At 38.2% G+C, this 13,308-nt stretch overlaps 1 protein-coding gene across 6 annotated transcripts in view; it reads right to left on the reverse strand.

Annotated features, from left to right (window-relative positions):
• Nucleotides 1-1,215: 1,215 nt before the first annotated feature.
• AP2A2 (adaptor related protein complex 2 subunit alpha 2) overlaps nt 1,216-13,308 on the reverse strand; it is a gene marked incomplete at both ends in the record, with an annotated part of 40,835 nt that continues 28,742 nt past the window's right edge. For 2 of the 6 annotated variants that reach the window (XM_079537755.1, XM_079537754.1), the window contains 14 exons: nt 1,216-1,293; nt 2,083-2,217; nt 2,873-2,942; nt 3,127-3,243; nt 4,026-4,147; nt 4,928-5,019; nt 5,776-5,858; nt 6,803-6,880; nt 8,644-8,807; nt 10,021-10,194; nt 11,196-11,427; nt 11,593-11,690; nt 12,002-12,184; nt 13,147-13,284. In XM_079537755.1, the coding sequence (XP_079393881.1) occupies nt 1,216-1,293; nt 2,083-2,217; nt 2,873-2,942; nt 3,127-3,243; nt 4,026-4,147; nt 4,928-5,019; nt 5,776-5,858; nt 6,803-6,880; nt 8,644-8,807; nt 10,021-10,194; nt 11,196-11,427; nt 11,593-11,690; nt 12,002-12,184; nt 13,147-13,284 (1,764 nt within the window). Of the gene's footprint in view, nt 1,294-2,082; nt 2,218-2,872; nt 2,943-3,126; nt 3,244-4,025; nt 4,160-4,927; nt 5,020-5,775; nt 5,859-6,802; nt 6,881-8,643; nt 8,808-10,020; nt 10,195-11,195; nt 11,428-11,592; nt 11,691-12,001; nt 12,185-13,146; nt 13,285-13,308 lie in introns of all 6 variants that reach the window. The other 4 variants (XM_079537758.1, XM_079537756.1, XM_079537753.1 and 1 more) reach the window with 3 other exon arrangements.

Genomic DNA, 13,308 nt, shown 5'->3' on the forward strand with positions numbered 1-13,308 from the left:
TCACCTGCTTTGTTTTAACAGCTTTCGGTGCATTTCCAGACTTGAACAATGTGAGCCAAACTTAAGCCCACTTTGTTGTGCAGAGAGTTTGCTCATGTGGAACAAGCTATAATGGTTTTGGTTGCAAAAGCCCCTGTATAAGCTGAACACGCTCAGCCTTTCTACTCCCAATCTCAACACAAGTCTTCCACACTGTGTTGGATATTTCTACCACCAATAACAGACTGGAAACTGTACAGATACCAGTTATTCAGCCTCTCAAGTTCTAGCACTGTACATCAGGGGGAAAATAGTTTAAAATTAAATATTTGTCTACAAAGTGCATGCCTTAGCCTTCAAGTGCCCACTTTTTCCTTCTTCTCCTTTTATACAATACCACACTAATGAGAACCCACACTCTCTGCAATCAGCTATGTCATCAGGACTGCTACTCGCTAAATCTAAAGGGTAGCAAAAGAAAAGAAACAGAATATTTAAGTTTGACTAAACAAACACGTACTCACTCACTACCTACCAGAGAAGCTCACCTCATTATTTGAGATAAGCAGAAGGATTAAGAATAGCTTTTGTGCTCAATCCACTTTCCAAAGATCAAAAAAACAGCTAAGATGTAAAGAATTAGAAGGTTAAGGTTTTATGACTCTGGACCTGTGGCATTTCTCAAATCGAACAAAAATTGGTGACAGTCAACATAAGCATTCATGTAAATCAGGTTCAAACACACCTTGGAATCTGCCCTTCCCATCCAGTACAACACCTGAAGCAATGTCTAACTTTACACTGACGATATATTAATGTCTGAATTGACTCTACTGAGCAGCAACACATTTTTTCTTCAGCTCAGAGCAGAGGGAGTACCTGTTAAAGGCATTGAGGCAGAATGTTACTAGCAATTTCCAGTTGAAACCCGAGGTTACTACATCAAAGTCAATTTCCCTTTAACAAGTTTAAAAGTGGGACCTCTGCAATAAAAGAAACACAAAGACAGCCCTCCCACACTTTGTGTAACATACTAAAAGCCATTTTAATGTAAAAAGTCACTTCCCTGTACTGTACATTTCACACTCACAATTTCATACAAGGGGCAAGTCCTATTAAGGCAGGGAGCTGGTATTGGTTAACATTGCAGTACTCAGACAGTGATGTACAAGACATTTATTTGCAGTATGATGACAATGATATAAATGGAAAAACAAAAAACTGTCATGGTTAGTATTAAAACTGTTCTGACAGCAATTCACATAATCTCTGAGATACAGCTTCTTTACTTGTTCGTAGTGTGAGTCTATACATCTGAAAAAGAACACAAATATACACATTTTTAAACGCAGTTTGGTTTTAAATTAATACACTGCCAACAAGTGAAAGTTAACCAGTTACTATTTACTTGTTCTGATAGATTTGATAAGACCTCATGTTACAACATTCAGAAGCAGGCAGCCACCTAGCAATTCAGCTCTTTCAAACCCTGTTGGGAAAGCTGCCATTGTTCTAATGTTTCTAAGCTTTAATGACAAATTGATGTCCCAGATTTGGTTTTTCCTTTTAAAGGAGTAAGTGTTGTGGAGAAGTCTAAAGATTCTACTATCATTTGTTTGGAAAACAGGATGCCCAAAATTTATTTTCAGTCCTCACTTAAATTGCATAAAACCTCTAGCAAAATGCTTTTACAGATATTTTTCCTCTAAACAGTTTTATGTTCATTTGCATATGATGTGGGTTTTTTTAGCCACATCATTTTTTCATTCTTCTTAAATGACAAAGGAAATTGTAGTTAGCCTTGTCCAAGGTGCATAAAAGAATAAACTGAACATTTCCAGCCTTCCAGGGAAGATAATCCACAGACAGTCTGGAATAATACAGTGATATGCACATGGAAGAGAATTCCTATGAAGCAGCAGCTTACCAAGCTATGTCAGGACTAACTGCTGCAATTTCATTTCTTCTTAAAGCTCTCAATCACAATTAGCAATTACAAAAGATATTTTCTTTAAATACCTTAAGGAATTTCAGATATAGACTTGCTTTTTCAATTTAGCACAGACAGGAATTTGTATTTATGCAGTTGATGCAAAAAGATACCTGTGCCTGGAGGTTGGGTTCAAGGCGCAGCAAGCATCCAATCTGAGTAGTCTTTGTATGTATGATACCAGCACCAACAAAGTTAGCAGGATTGGGATCCACCTCCTCAAGTAGGGCCGATCCAAAGCCAATTATCTATGAAAGAGATCCAGAAGATTTACATGCGGGAACAGTAAAATACAAAAAAATACCAAAATACAGACAAAAATACCAAAGTTTACCCCGATCACAGCCACCGTTCACTAGTAAAGCAAGCAAGGGACTGATTTGTTTTGAGTGAAAAGATTAAAGAAGTTATTCAGTGTCAGTGTCAGTACAGTAGAAATCTTTAACGTGATGGAGTTATGCTTGTTGCCGAGCTGAACCTGAAAAGAGTCCGTGAGGAAAATTACTGAGAAACTACTAAAATTCGAGTTAAACCTCTCCTCTTTTTGGTAAAGCCATTTCTGCTGTCACTAGAGTCGTTTCTGCTTTGCCTAAGACAGACAGATAGCTCTACAAAGACCAGAGTGCTATGCTGTTTTATTCTCCATCTAGTGACCCTAGTAAGTTAAGGCCAGAAGTTTTTTCCAATTCAATTTTAAGCACTAAATTTATGCTTTCATACATAGCTTCAGGTTTCCAGCTGCTGCTGAAGACTACACTTAATTCATTCCATACCGAGAAGCAGTTCACTCAGCCCAGCCCTGCCAAGGGTCAGATACACGTGGACAGGATAATCTAGTTGCCATATAAGCTAAAATGAACAATGTTTCCTTATACCGCTACAAGATACTACATCACCACCAACCTTTGCTTTTGTGATCTCTGCATCCATTGGGTGCTTTGCTTTAAAGATGTTCTGTACTTCTTGTTTAGGACTGCAAGACAAGATGAATATTTCTTAACATGCAGTATGTTCAGAATTGTTGAGCAGCAACTCATTTTACAGGAGGAGCCTATAGCTCACAAGACTACGCATGTACGAGCCACATTCACAATATACCCTTTTACTTCCTTGGTCTACCACAAAAGCCCCAAGCATAAATACACAGAAGGTCTTACTTGCTCAGTTGCTTCCAACGCTGGAAAAAGTCTTGAGAAGACATTTCTGTTGGCTGGAAAAATTTATTCAGTGTGATGGGTAATTTTACTGAAAGATTCTGGAATGTTCCACCGTACCTGCATACAGAGTAGACAGAACATGATGTGTGTCATACAAAGCGCCTGCAGTTTCTCATCCTAAATTAACCAGGCAGTCGAGGAGGAACTGTAAGATGCGACTGTCTGATCATTAACATCCATCAAGTGCAGATGATGTCATCTGTAAATTACAGACATAACTGGATGTAACATCCAGTGATGTATGGATTTATTTGCTCTGTTAGATGACACATGAAAGTGAGTCGGCAGAATTTCTACTAAGAATCTGTTTCAACATAGTTTGCTACCCTTCCAGATACACACACCAGTAAAAAAACAGATAAGACTTGAATAACAGAACACAGTCCAGAAACCAGGACTGTAAACACAAATCTTTCCCAAAGGCTGATGTTGAGTTGACATAACAAGATTCTGGTTTCGGCTACACGCATTTCTTATCCAAGTTTTTTTTGCACAAACGTTCTTAGTTTCCAGAAGGAAGAAGTTTCAACATATATCCCCCATCAAGATTTCATGAGAAAAGATGACAGCTGGCTTATATGCATAGCAGAAACAGAAGCATTTGAGACATTTTATCAGTGGTTTGTTGGTTGTTTTTTTTTAAACAGACTGTTCCAAATGCATTCCTTCCCTCCTCTGGTAGCTTCAAGTTTTGTTGTATCAAATGTTCAGGTAAATCATCTGCCCAAGATAGCTTTGGACTTTGTGCGTCCATATTCTACACATCAGTTTGAGAGCCGTGGCAACTGAAACATGCTTTCTTTTGTTAAATCAATAGCACTGAACTACTGCGGTTTTACCTGAATTGAATGTTCAGAATGGGAGCTTCCATGAAGTCTGATACACATTCAATGTTCACAACCTGCTGAACCTGTGCACCTCCATCCACTGTGGGGTCAACAGGTTTTGTCTGAAGATTCAGGCATGAAAGTAGCTAAGGAAACTGAGCAACAAACTGACAATATTTGCTGTTTATTAAAAAGTTACGGGTAAGCTACAGGAACAATTCACACTGTGTCCACTAGCTCTCTCTATGCTTCCGAAAATTCAAAGTCTAATTCTTGTAAAGCTAAAAATATTCTTTTCATTTTGACACATCTAGAAGCAATAACTCCCACGATTCCCAGAATTACAGGAAAATTCCTTAAGAAAGATGCCTCAAAAAGGTTTGAAGGCAGACTCCCTACAATGTAAGACACCAAACTACATTATTTTGATGTGAATATTGCAGTGATGCTGAGTCAAACAAATTTAGTCACATACACTCCTTCAATTAGCAATGCAAAGCATTAAGTAGAAACTGTAAACTAAAAGCTTAGTTTCAAGTACTGTCATCTTTGAGCACATGTACTCTTCTACTTACAGCTCATCAGAAGTCCTGTGATAGTGCAGGACACCACATTTATACCTCAGCAACTTCATGACAGCAGAGAAAGCTAGAGTTACATTACATGCTTACAAAGAATAATACACTCAGAATAATATCCCCTTATTTCCACAGAAACAACATCTCTGCAATCAGAGTTTTAGAAAGAGAGTCTTCCATCTCTGCACAAGATTTTGATAAAAACTTCAGAAAGGCATCAGCAAGTTCCTATTCCTTCATGTTCAAGGACAAGAAGCCTTGATCCAGCAGCTTTATTACCCTTACGTGCAGCATAAAACACAAAGCCTGAAGAATGGGCAACCAGCCTTTAAGGATATTTGGTTGAAGGTCATCTGAGCAGATTACTGTTGGAGTAAAATTCAAGAACTGTGTTGATGTCTTGTTACCATAGAAAATGAACATACGCCCTAGGAGCAAAAGAACAGAGGCATTAGCAGCTTGAGGTATATCACACAAAATCATACTGGACTGTATGCGCTTCAAGTACCTCATCCATTGACTTTCTACCATTCTTTAAATCACATTTTTAAATTGCAGTGTACTCTATATGGTTTTATACTGTAAAGATATTCACAGAATGAAACAACAGGAGCTATCACACAAGCACTTAAATGATCAAATAATTAGTGGAAGTCTTCTAGTTACTGGATAATGCTGTTTTCTATGTTTAAAAGTCGTTATGGTATTAGAAGTGATAGAGATGGGAAGAAGTCAAGCCAGTGCTCTATTCCTAAGTCTCTACTGGATGCTTTCAGGATCCAGTACGTTAATGTATTATGATAGACATATGTCTGAAATACACCGTGCAAAACACTACTACAATAAGCTCTACCATGAAACAAATAATAAGTAGAATTAAAAAATAAATAAATAAATAATCAGGAGAACAGTCCCTTTTAACTCTGTCTGTATCAGCCTTGCACACAGGCAGCAAGAACTGGAACTCAATACTCTTAGGCTCCCACTTCATCTCAGCTACCAAAACAACTGAGAAGTTTAAGAAACAGTGACCCACACAGATGTTAGGGACACACAAACAGCAAGGATTTCTGGACAGGTTAGGCCTGAAATGACATTCCTTCTCTAACAGCAAGTCCTAACCCCAACATCATGCTGGCTTTGGGCTTGATTAATTCAGACAGCTGCTCTGCCGGAAAACTTACCCAGGTTCTGTCGAAATTCGGACTTCAATCCAATTTGTAGCAACTGATTTTCAAAGAGGACTCCATTATTTTTACACACAAACCTAAAGGAAGAGAGAGTAAATACGTTTTAAATTAAGACATATTAAACAATTTTAGAACCACAAAATTCAGGGTTTAAACAGAGGATGAAGATTGTTGTTAACCTAGAGAGCATCAGTCTGCAAGAGAGGTCTTTGCAGAAAACTGCAGTTAAAAAAGACAAGTGTGTTTTGCAACCAAAATCATCACTTGAAGAACACTAAAATAACTGAAATTTCTACTCGATAAGATGCCTGAGAAACTACAAAGAAAGCCACAATATGCTACACATACACACACACACACACACACACACACACACACACTAAAGGACCAGGCAACAGGCTAGGATTTTTCTTATTCATATCCTTGACAACTTCTGAAATTCATTAGGCTGGTGCAGAATTCAAAAGTTGGTAGCTTTGACTGTTTCAACCTGAAAGAAAAAAAGAGTTTCCTTGTTTTTATCAGTTCTGTATCATGTATATGTCGACTTGGGAGTTGTATTTATTTTTTTTTTTTCAGTCATTTTCAGAGAAGCACATTCTGTAGCGTTTTCAGTCCTTCTGTCTGTCACCCTTCACTTAAAGTAGAAGAGGTGGTCAGCAAACATTAGCCTTTGTCATACAAGGCACTTAAAACATACTTCCAAATATGAGTACTTTTAGCAGTTTACCCTTTTTTTCCTTTTTTTCTTTGTGAATAGTTGCAAAGCTCAATACACAACTGGCATTGCCTTATTTTAGAGCAGCAGGTGATAGTACTGACTCATAAAAGCCAGCTCTAAGCTGTATATTTACTCACAAGCACGTTGTAATATACACAGCATCTACAGATGTTTTCTAGTCACATCTTTGACAGTATGCTCGTCTACTTTTGCTGGTATTAACTCAATGTACACTATAGTTTTGCTTTGTAACTATATTCTTGAAGTTGCCCAGCCTTGCAAGGTTTTAGTATTGCTTACTTGTGAAAAAGCTCATCAGCATCATGCACAGTATCAGCTGGTTCCTCAGAAACTACCTCAGATGAAGCCAGGTCAGGGCTAGTTCAGGCAGCACAAAGGAAGAAAGGTGGTAGCGACAGAGACAGCAGGAGTTAGTAAAGACAGCTTAGTGCTTAGTTACTTCTTTTACCTCCTTCCTCAAAAATGGCACTGCTGAGTTTAATGCATGAAAAATTAATTAGCTGCCCTAGCTCATTACACCTAGAAAGGTTTTAGGCATTAAATGATTCCCCCCTCCCTCTTCTCTCCCCCAGCCCACCCCTCCCTGACTGGTAGGAACCAGCAATTCCTCCTGAAGACAGGAGATGGCTGAAGGTGCTCAGGAGCTCAAGTTTACACCTCTTAACAAAATCCTTTTATGTGGTTAATTGTGACTGTAAAAAGATTTAGTTCAAAACTGCAAATGTAGATGCATATTGGCTACTGTGAGTGTGTGCTTTGAAGCAGAGACTTCATCAACATTAGTGGTATATCTAACTACAGCTGCATCATCAATTACATCAGTTACAATGCTCACAAGTATTTAAAATGTAGGCAAGAATATATGGGCACACAGAGAATGGCTTATTCAAGTAACAGATTAGAAGCAAAAGTGACAACAGCATTAAAAAGTGGCAAGAACCTACAAAAGGCAACTTCTCAATAGCACGAGAGAAGTGTTTCATCACCTACAGACAGACAGATCAAGGGGCTGGGCAATGCTATGCTTTCTTCAGCAGAAAAATAAAACTTTTCAGGAAATTTCTGTTCATGAAGCTACTACTCATGTAAAAAAAAAAAACCAAAACAACATTTTAGAAAAAGCTCTAACAAGCTTGTGTTGCTTCTTCAGATACTGTGCAGCATTACTAAACATCACTTACTGCCTTCCAAGGGAAATACAGGATCAAGTCTTACTCACTGAAAACCTGCAACAGTATATTGTCTAGTATAAAATTCTGATGAAATTCTCAATGCTCCAGGCAGATTAGTTTCAATAATTATAGATTTCATATTAAGATACATTGCAAATTTGCATCACGTTGTTCAAAATTTGATCCTGTTGTTCAAAATAGTGACCTGTTCTCTGGGCAAAGAACGGTAGATTTTTTAAGGTATACGGTGATCTCACATTATTTACTTCCAGTGCTTTAGCCAAATAACATCTGAGCATAGGCACAGTGCCTACTAATATTAAAGGACTTAATAATACATTCTGCCTGACACAGACTACAACTACAGTTGGCAGTGTAGTTAGGAAGACACTTGTATCAAATCCCCTCAACAAACAAGAGCTTGTTTTTCTTTTTTTTTACACCTGTTTGTCAGACAGTGGCACAAGAATTTAAGTATATCTTGAAATTCTGAGAACCAGTATCTCCAGATACAAACCAACTCATGGTTTCAGTATCAGTTTGCCATAAGTATGTAGATGCAAGGATACTTTATGGAAACATGGCAATCCTAAACTGATACACATCAGGCCAGATATCGCCCAAATTCAAGATATATCATTAAGGTACACAGGAAGCTTAGTTTAACAAAGAAGCAAAATCAGCATGAAAGCTAAACACAAGACTGTGTGGCTAACGTTCTCAGGTTGATTGCTACAGACTCAGTTTCCCATGAGCAGAGGTATTCGATAAAGATAGCATATCCAGCACAAAGTTCAAGAATACCTCTCTTGATGCACAACTACTACCAGGAATGCATCCAATAAACTGGAACAAAACCAGAAGTTATTTATCGTTTGTATTCTTTCGTCTAATCCTGCTTTAGTAGACAAATGCTTCATCAGATGCCTTAGAGGATGACTTAATTACCTTGCAAAGTTGTCATCTGAACCAGGAGCAAGAGGTGCAACAGCAGAAGCTGAATCTGAAAATACATCCACCAGCAGGCTACCACTAGAGGAAGGTGGGGGAGCTGAATTGGTGAGAGGGGCTGCACCCAGACCCAGCAGATCCGCAGATGGAGAAGGAGTAGACTAGGGAAGACAAGATACGCAGAGATCAGATCTTAAAATACACAAATTTGCTCAAATAGATTCAAATCCAGTGACCAGGAGACAGAATCATGCACCGTTAATAAAATAAAGGCTTCATACGTGCACAAATCATGTGCAAGAGCAAAGCAGAGACTGATTGTTAAATAAAGTGTTCATGCATTAGACATTAGCACCCTACATTATGCCAGACAAGCTGAGAATGCAAGTCATGAGACAACAAAACTACAGACCTAATTCAAATGCAAGCCAACTCAAAATTTTCATATATTCCAAAGACTGACTTTGATGGAGGATGAAAGAAAAATACCTGACTAAATTTTTTCAGAAATCAATCAGTAATATCTACTCAAAACAATGAGATGAACCCCGAGTTCATCTTCAGGCATCTAAGCCAAGTTGACATCCAAACTGGTGATGAAGGTAACTTAGCAGAATTTCTTACACTGCTGCAATTCAAAGTGAAGCTCATAAGGCAGAATACAATCTTAAATACCAGATACATCAGCCAATCTGGCAGATAAAGAATGTTTGGCATCTCTTCTGCCTGAAAAATGTATCTGTTCATTGAAACATAACTCATCTGGAATGTATACTCTTATATACTGTAAGAGTTAAAGGAGTAAGTTGTAAGGCAGGGAGCATGCTAAAATGCTACTGCATTTCACTGTATTTACAAGCATAACCTGTAAACTAGAACAGCAACAAGCATTATGACACGGGAATCATTCATTTGACCAACCTTAAATGACATTACAATGAGGTGGTTCAACAGAAAAAAAAAGGAGACTCATGTACCGCAACTGAACAGAAACAGTACCATCAAATAAACAGCAATTACTGATTTCAGGGCATCCCAGGCAAGTATGGTCCACTACTAGTAAAAACAACAGTAACCCAAAGCAAGATGCAGAAGTAGGCATGTTAGACAACGTAGAAGAACAGCTGACACTTCAAAAGGAGTAAGTTCAATTTCAAACACCTTCGTCAGCTTCATCACCAAGGAAATTTTTATTTCTAAGACTACAGCAGTATTTACCAAAATACCAACAAAGGAGGGATAAGTGTATAGCAAACATTCATAGCCTGAAATTTGAGACAAGAAGCTTTAAGCCCCTAAAAAGCCAAGGAAACCAGCCTTTCCTCACCTGCACACCCTCTGAGTTAGTGAAGTAAGAACAGATTTTAAACTCACAACAGCACTGGCATTGACAGACGCAGGTTCAGCACTTCCATTCATATCAGAGCTCCTCTCCTTTTTGATCTCTTCCAGATCAGTAACTGTGCCTGGACCTTTCTTCTTCTTGAGTTTAGCCAAAATAGAAGATTCCCTCTCTGGAAAGGGAGGCATTTCCTCTAGCACTGTAGCCTTATCACAGGGGAAAAAAAAAAAAAAAAAGAAAAAGTATACTAATTATATTTACAGCATAAGTCAAATCAACTTCCCAGTCTTTGAAGAGACATTCAGGCCTACACAGAAAATGACTATGTATGAAAGGCTGGTATACAGCGGTAGATAAGACTTCCTTTAAAAAAAAATGATTTGAAATTCCTCCTAAAGCTGTTGCATAGGAGAAAAGGAGTGTATTACCTGTTTGACAAAGTACGTTTTAAAATAAATAAATGAAGAGGGAGGGAGGAGACTACAGCAGACCTACACCAAGATCTGAACCCACAGATTACCCAAGGATTTAGTTAGACCGAGACGCCTATTAGCTGTCTAGGCTGAGAGCACCATGCTCTGGCCTGAGTACATCAGGTTACCTGGAATTTCTAGAGACAAAAGTTTTGTGCCCACCAGCAAACAAGTAGATTTCACAGATCTTCTCAAGTAGTCTGAAACTGTTTACCACCAGCATCAAAAAAATCTGTAAGGATTAAGTGAGGACCTCCTTTTCTATTTGGTTTCAATTTATGCATTGCCTTCGTCAAGTGTTCTTTAAGATATGCTGCTTTCTTTCACTCACACTCAGAGATGACATTAATTTCTCAATAATTGCAAAGCTAAAGAACATGAAGACAACCAGATCATTGTGTGGAGGAATGGAAGTGGAAGAAATCCGTTTGAGAGTTTGAGGCCTCGATCCAATAAATACATCTTTGAACTGCTCATCAAACCTCTAAAAACCTAGAATATTTTCATTAAGATACAAGCAGTCATTTTCCTTCCCAACGAAGTAACACCTTTGATATTAGTTTTAAAGAAGGCCGCAGCTGGATTATGTACACTAAGAAGAACCAGCATCCATTTTACAGATCTGTAATTCCACGTTAAGATTTCTGAGCAATCAGCTAAGGTTTAGTCAAGTTTACTTATTGGGAGAAGAAACGGTTAAGAGTTCTGCGTAATAAAAAGGGTTCTGTACCTACCAATATGTCAGTACTGGCAATAGTACTGAGCCTCAAATACTCAACAGCTCTCTGCTGCAGCTCAACATCAGCATTCTTTAGCTGACTGTCACTGCGCAATACATCTTGAATAGTAGTTTTGATTTCTGGAAACAGGTTCACAAACTTGATGTAGGTGGACAGAAGCAGAGCTCGGGTAGGAACACTACACAGATGAAACTTGGAATGCAGCAAGTTGAACTGGATGAGGGGACTTGAAAGAGGGGAAGAAAAATAATTAGTTCAGATTCTGTTGACGTGATAACCACAATGGCATTGCTATAAGAAGCTGAATCATTTGTTAACTGACTTTTAGGAATATTAAATAGATGATTTTATTTTTTTTTAAGTACTTCAATGAACTTAAAAGGTGTTTTACCTTGATCTTGGATCACCTGCTATCAGATTACCAAACTCTCCCAAGATGTAGCCACCTACTTTAACAAGATTCTCATGGCACGCTGGAGCTTGAAGGGCCTGTAGGAACACAGTATTAGTCACTGATCTGTGCTGTATTAAAAATACATATTTTTTTTTCCCTTTTCCCATTTTTTTTTCCATTTTTTCCCTGTCTTTCCCTTGTTTAGTTTCCTAGACTACTTCTGTATATTAGCAGGTAATGGTTGCATACTTCCACAAGGATCACCAAGTTACTACTACTCTGGATTCCAGCATCCAGAAAACTCAGGGGGAAAAAAAACAGTGTAAAAGGCTTCTATTTTTACTACATTTCAGAAAATGTCCAGAAAATTAATAATTCCCTTATTAATCCATCCAATTATTCTCACCTCAAAAACAGTCTTTGCTGCATACCCTTGTACATCATCCCTGTTGATAACGATCTGAATAACTCGGTACCACACTTCTTCACTGACGTAGTCACCGGCAATACGAATCAGATTCAAGATTGTGTCCACATACCAGGTGTAATCCACTGCGTACTTCTCTGCTAGAATTGCAACTTTCAGAACCTGAACACACAAAACAATCAAGAAGGTTGACCAGCTTCTGCTATAACCTCTATACCAGGATTTACTTTATATACTTGCAGTGATATCACACAATAGCACAGAAGCCTCAGTTTTAGCCCACGTGCTCCCATGTCAAAGGCAAAAGTGAACACAGATTTTGTGCTAGAACATATGGCTGCCAGGTAAGTACTTTCCTAGCAATGCATTTGAATGTGTTGCACCTGTGGCTGTATGTTTTGAATACTTTGCTATAAAATCACCAATTAAGCCATCATAGAGACAGCACTGACGAAAAACTCAAAAGTTATTGAAAAAAAGTTAAAAAAAGGATAATTTCAAGAAAATTTAGTGCCTATCAACAACAAAGTAATTACCACAAAGTAATTACAAACAAAGTAATTACCACAAGCGTAGATTTTGGCTAACATTTCTAAATAAACTGGTTCATATATCATAAATGATAAACATTTCATAAACTGGTTATAACTCCTCCTCCACTGGGAGGAAGGAAACAGACATCGCACCACCTTTTAGCTAATCATAAGCCATCATTTTGGGGAATCTGTAGACTGAAAGTGTCCTTACAGTGTATACAGTATGAAGTTCTACCCACAAGTAAGCAGACATCACAGTAGTTTTTTAAGCTACTCATCAGTTGACTTGAGAAGGACATAACTCTCATATCTAGGGACTGTATCTGCTCAAACATCAGCACTTCACCTTCTACACGCAATGCCCTGAAACCAAGATTACATTTTAAAATTCCTTATTTTCAAGTGCTTTTCTCTCCCCTCCTCCATTAGTTTAACTAAGAAATGAAGAACATTCTTTGCTATTAGACTAACAGCCCTCCAGTTGGTTTCTAAAACCACAGTCAAAGAATTTCTACCACAAATAGCATCCCAATCAATAAACGATACCAAAGGCAGACACGAAAAACTGAGGAACTAAGAATATCTCACAATTTCTTCTCTAATGGAATAGTCAGCAGTCTCCAAGTAATTCAGCATTTCAGCCACAATCTGCTGGGCGTTGCTTCGGTCACACATTGCATACAGGAGATCCACAGCTCTTTGCCGTACGCTCACATCTCTTTCAGTCTGCAAAAGGACACACAGCAAAAG

Source organism: Tetrao urogallus (assembly GCF_951394365.1).
Source record: "Tetrao urogallus genome assembly, chromosome: 6".
Classification (NCBI taxonomy): Eukaryota; Metazoa; Chordata; class Aves; order Galliformes; family Phasianidae; genus Tetrao; species Tetrao urogallus.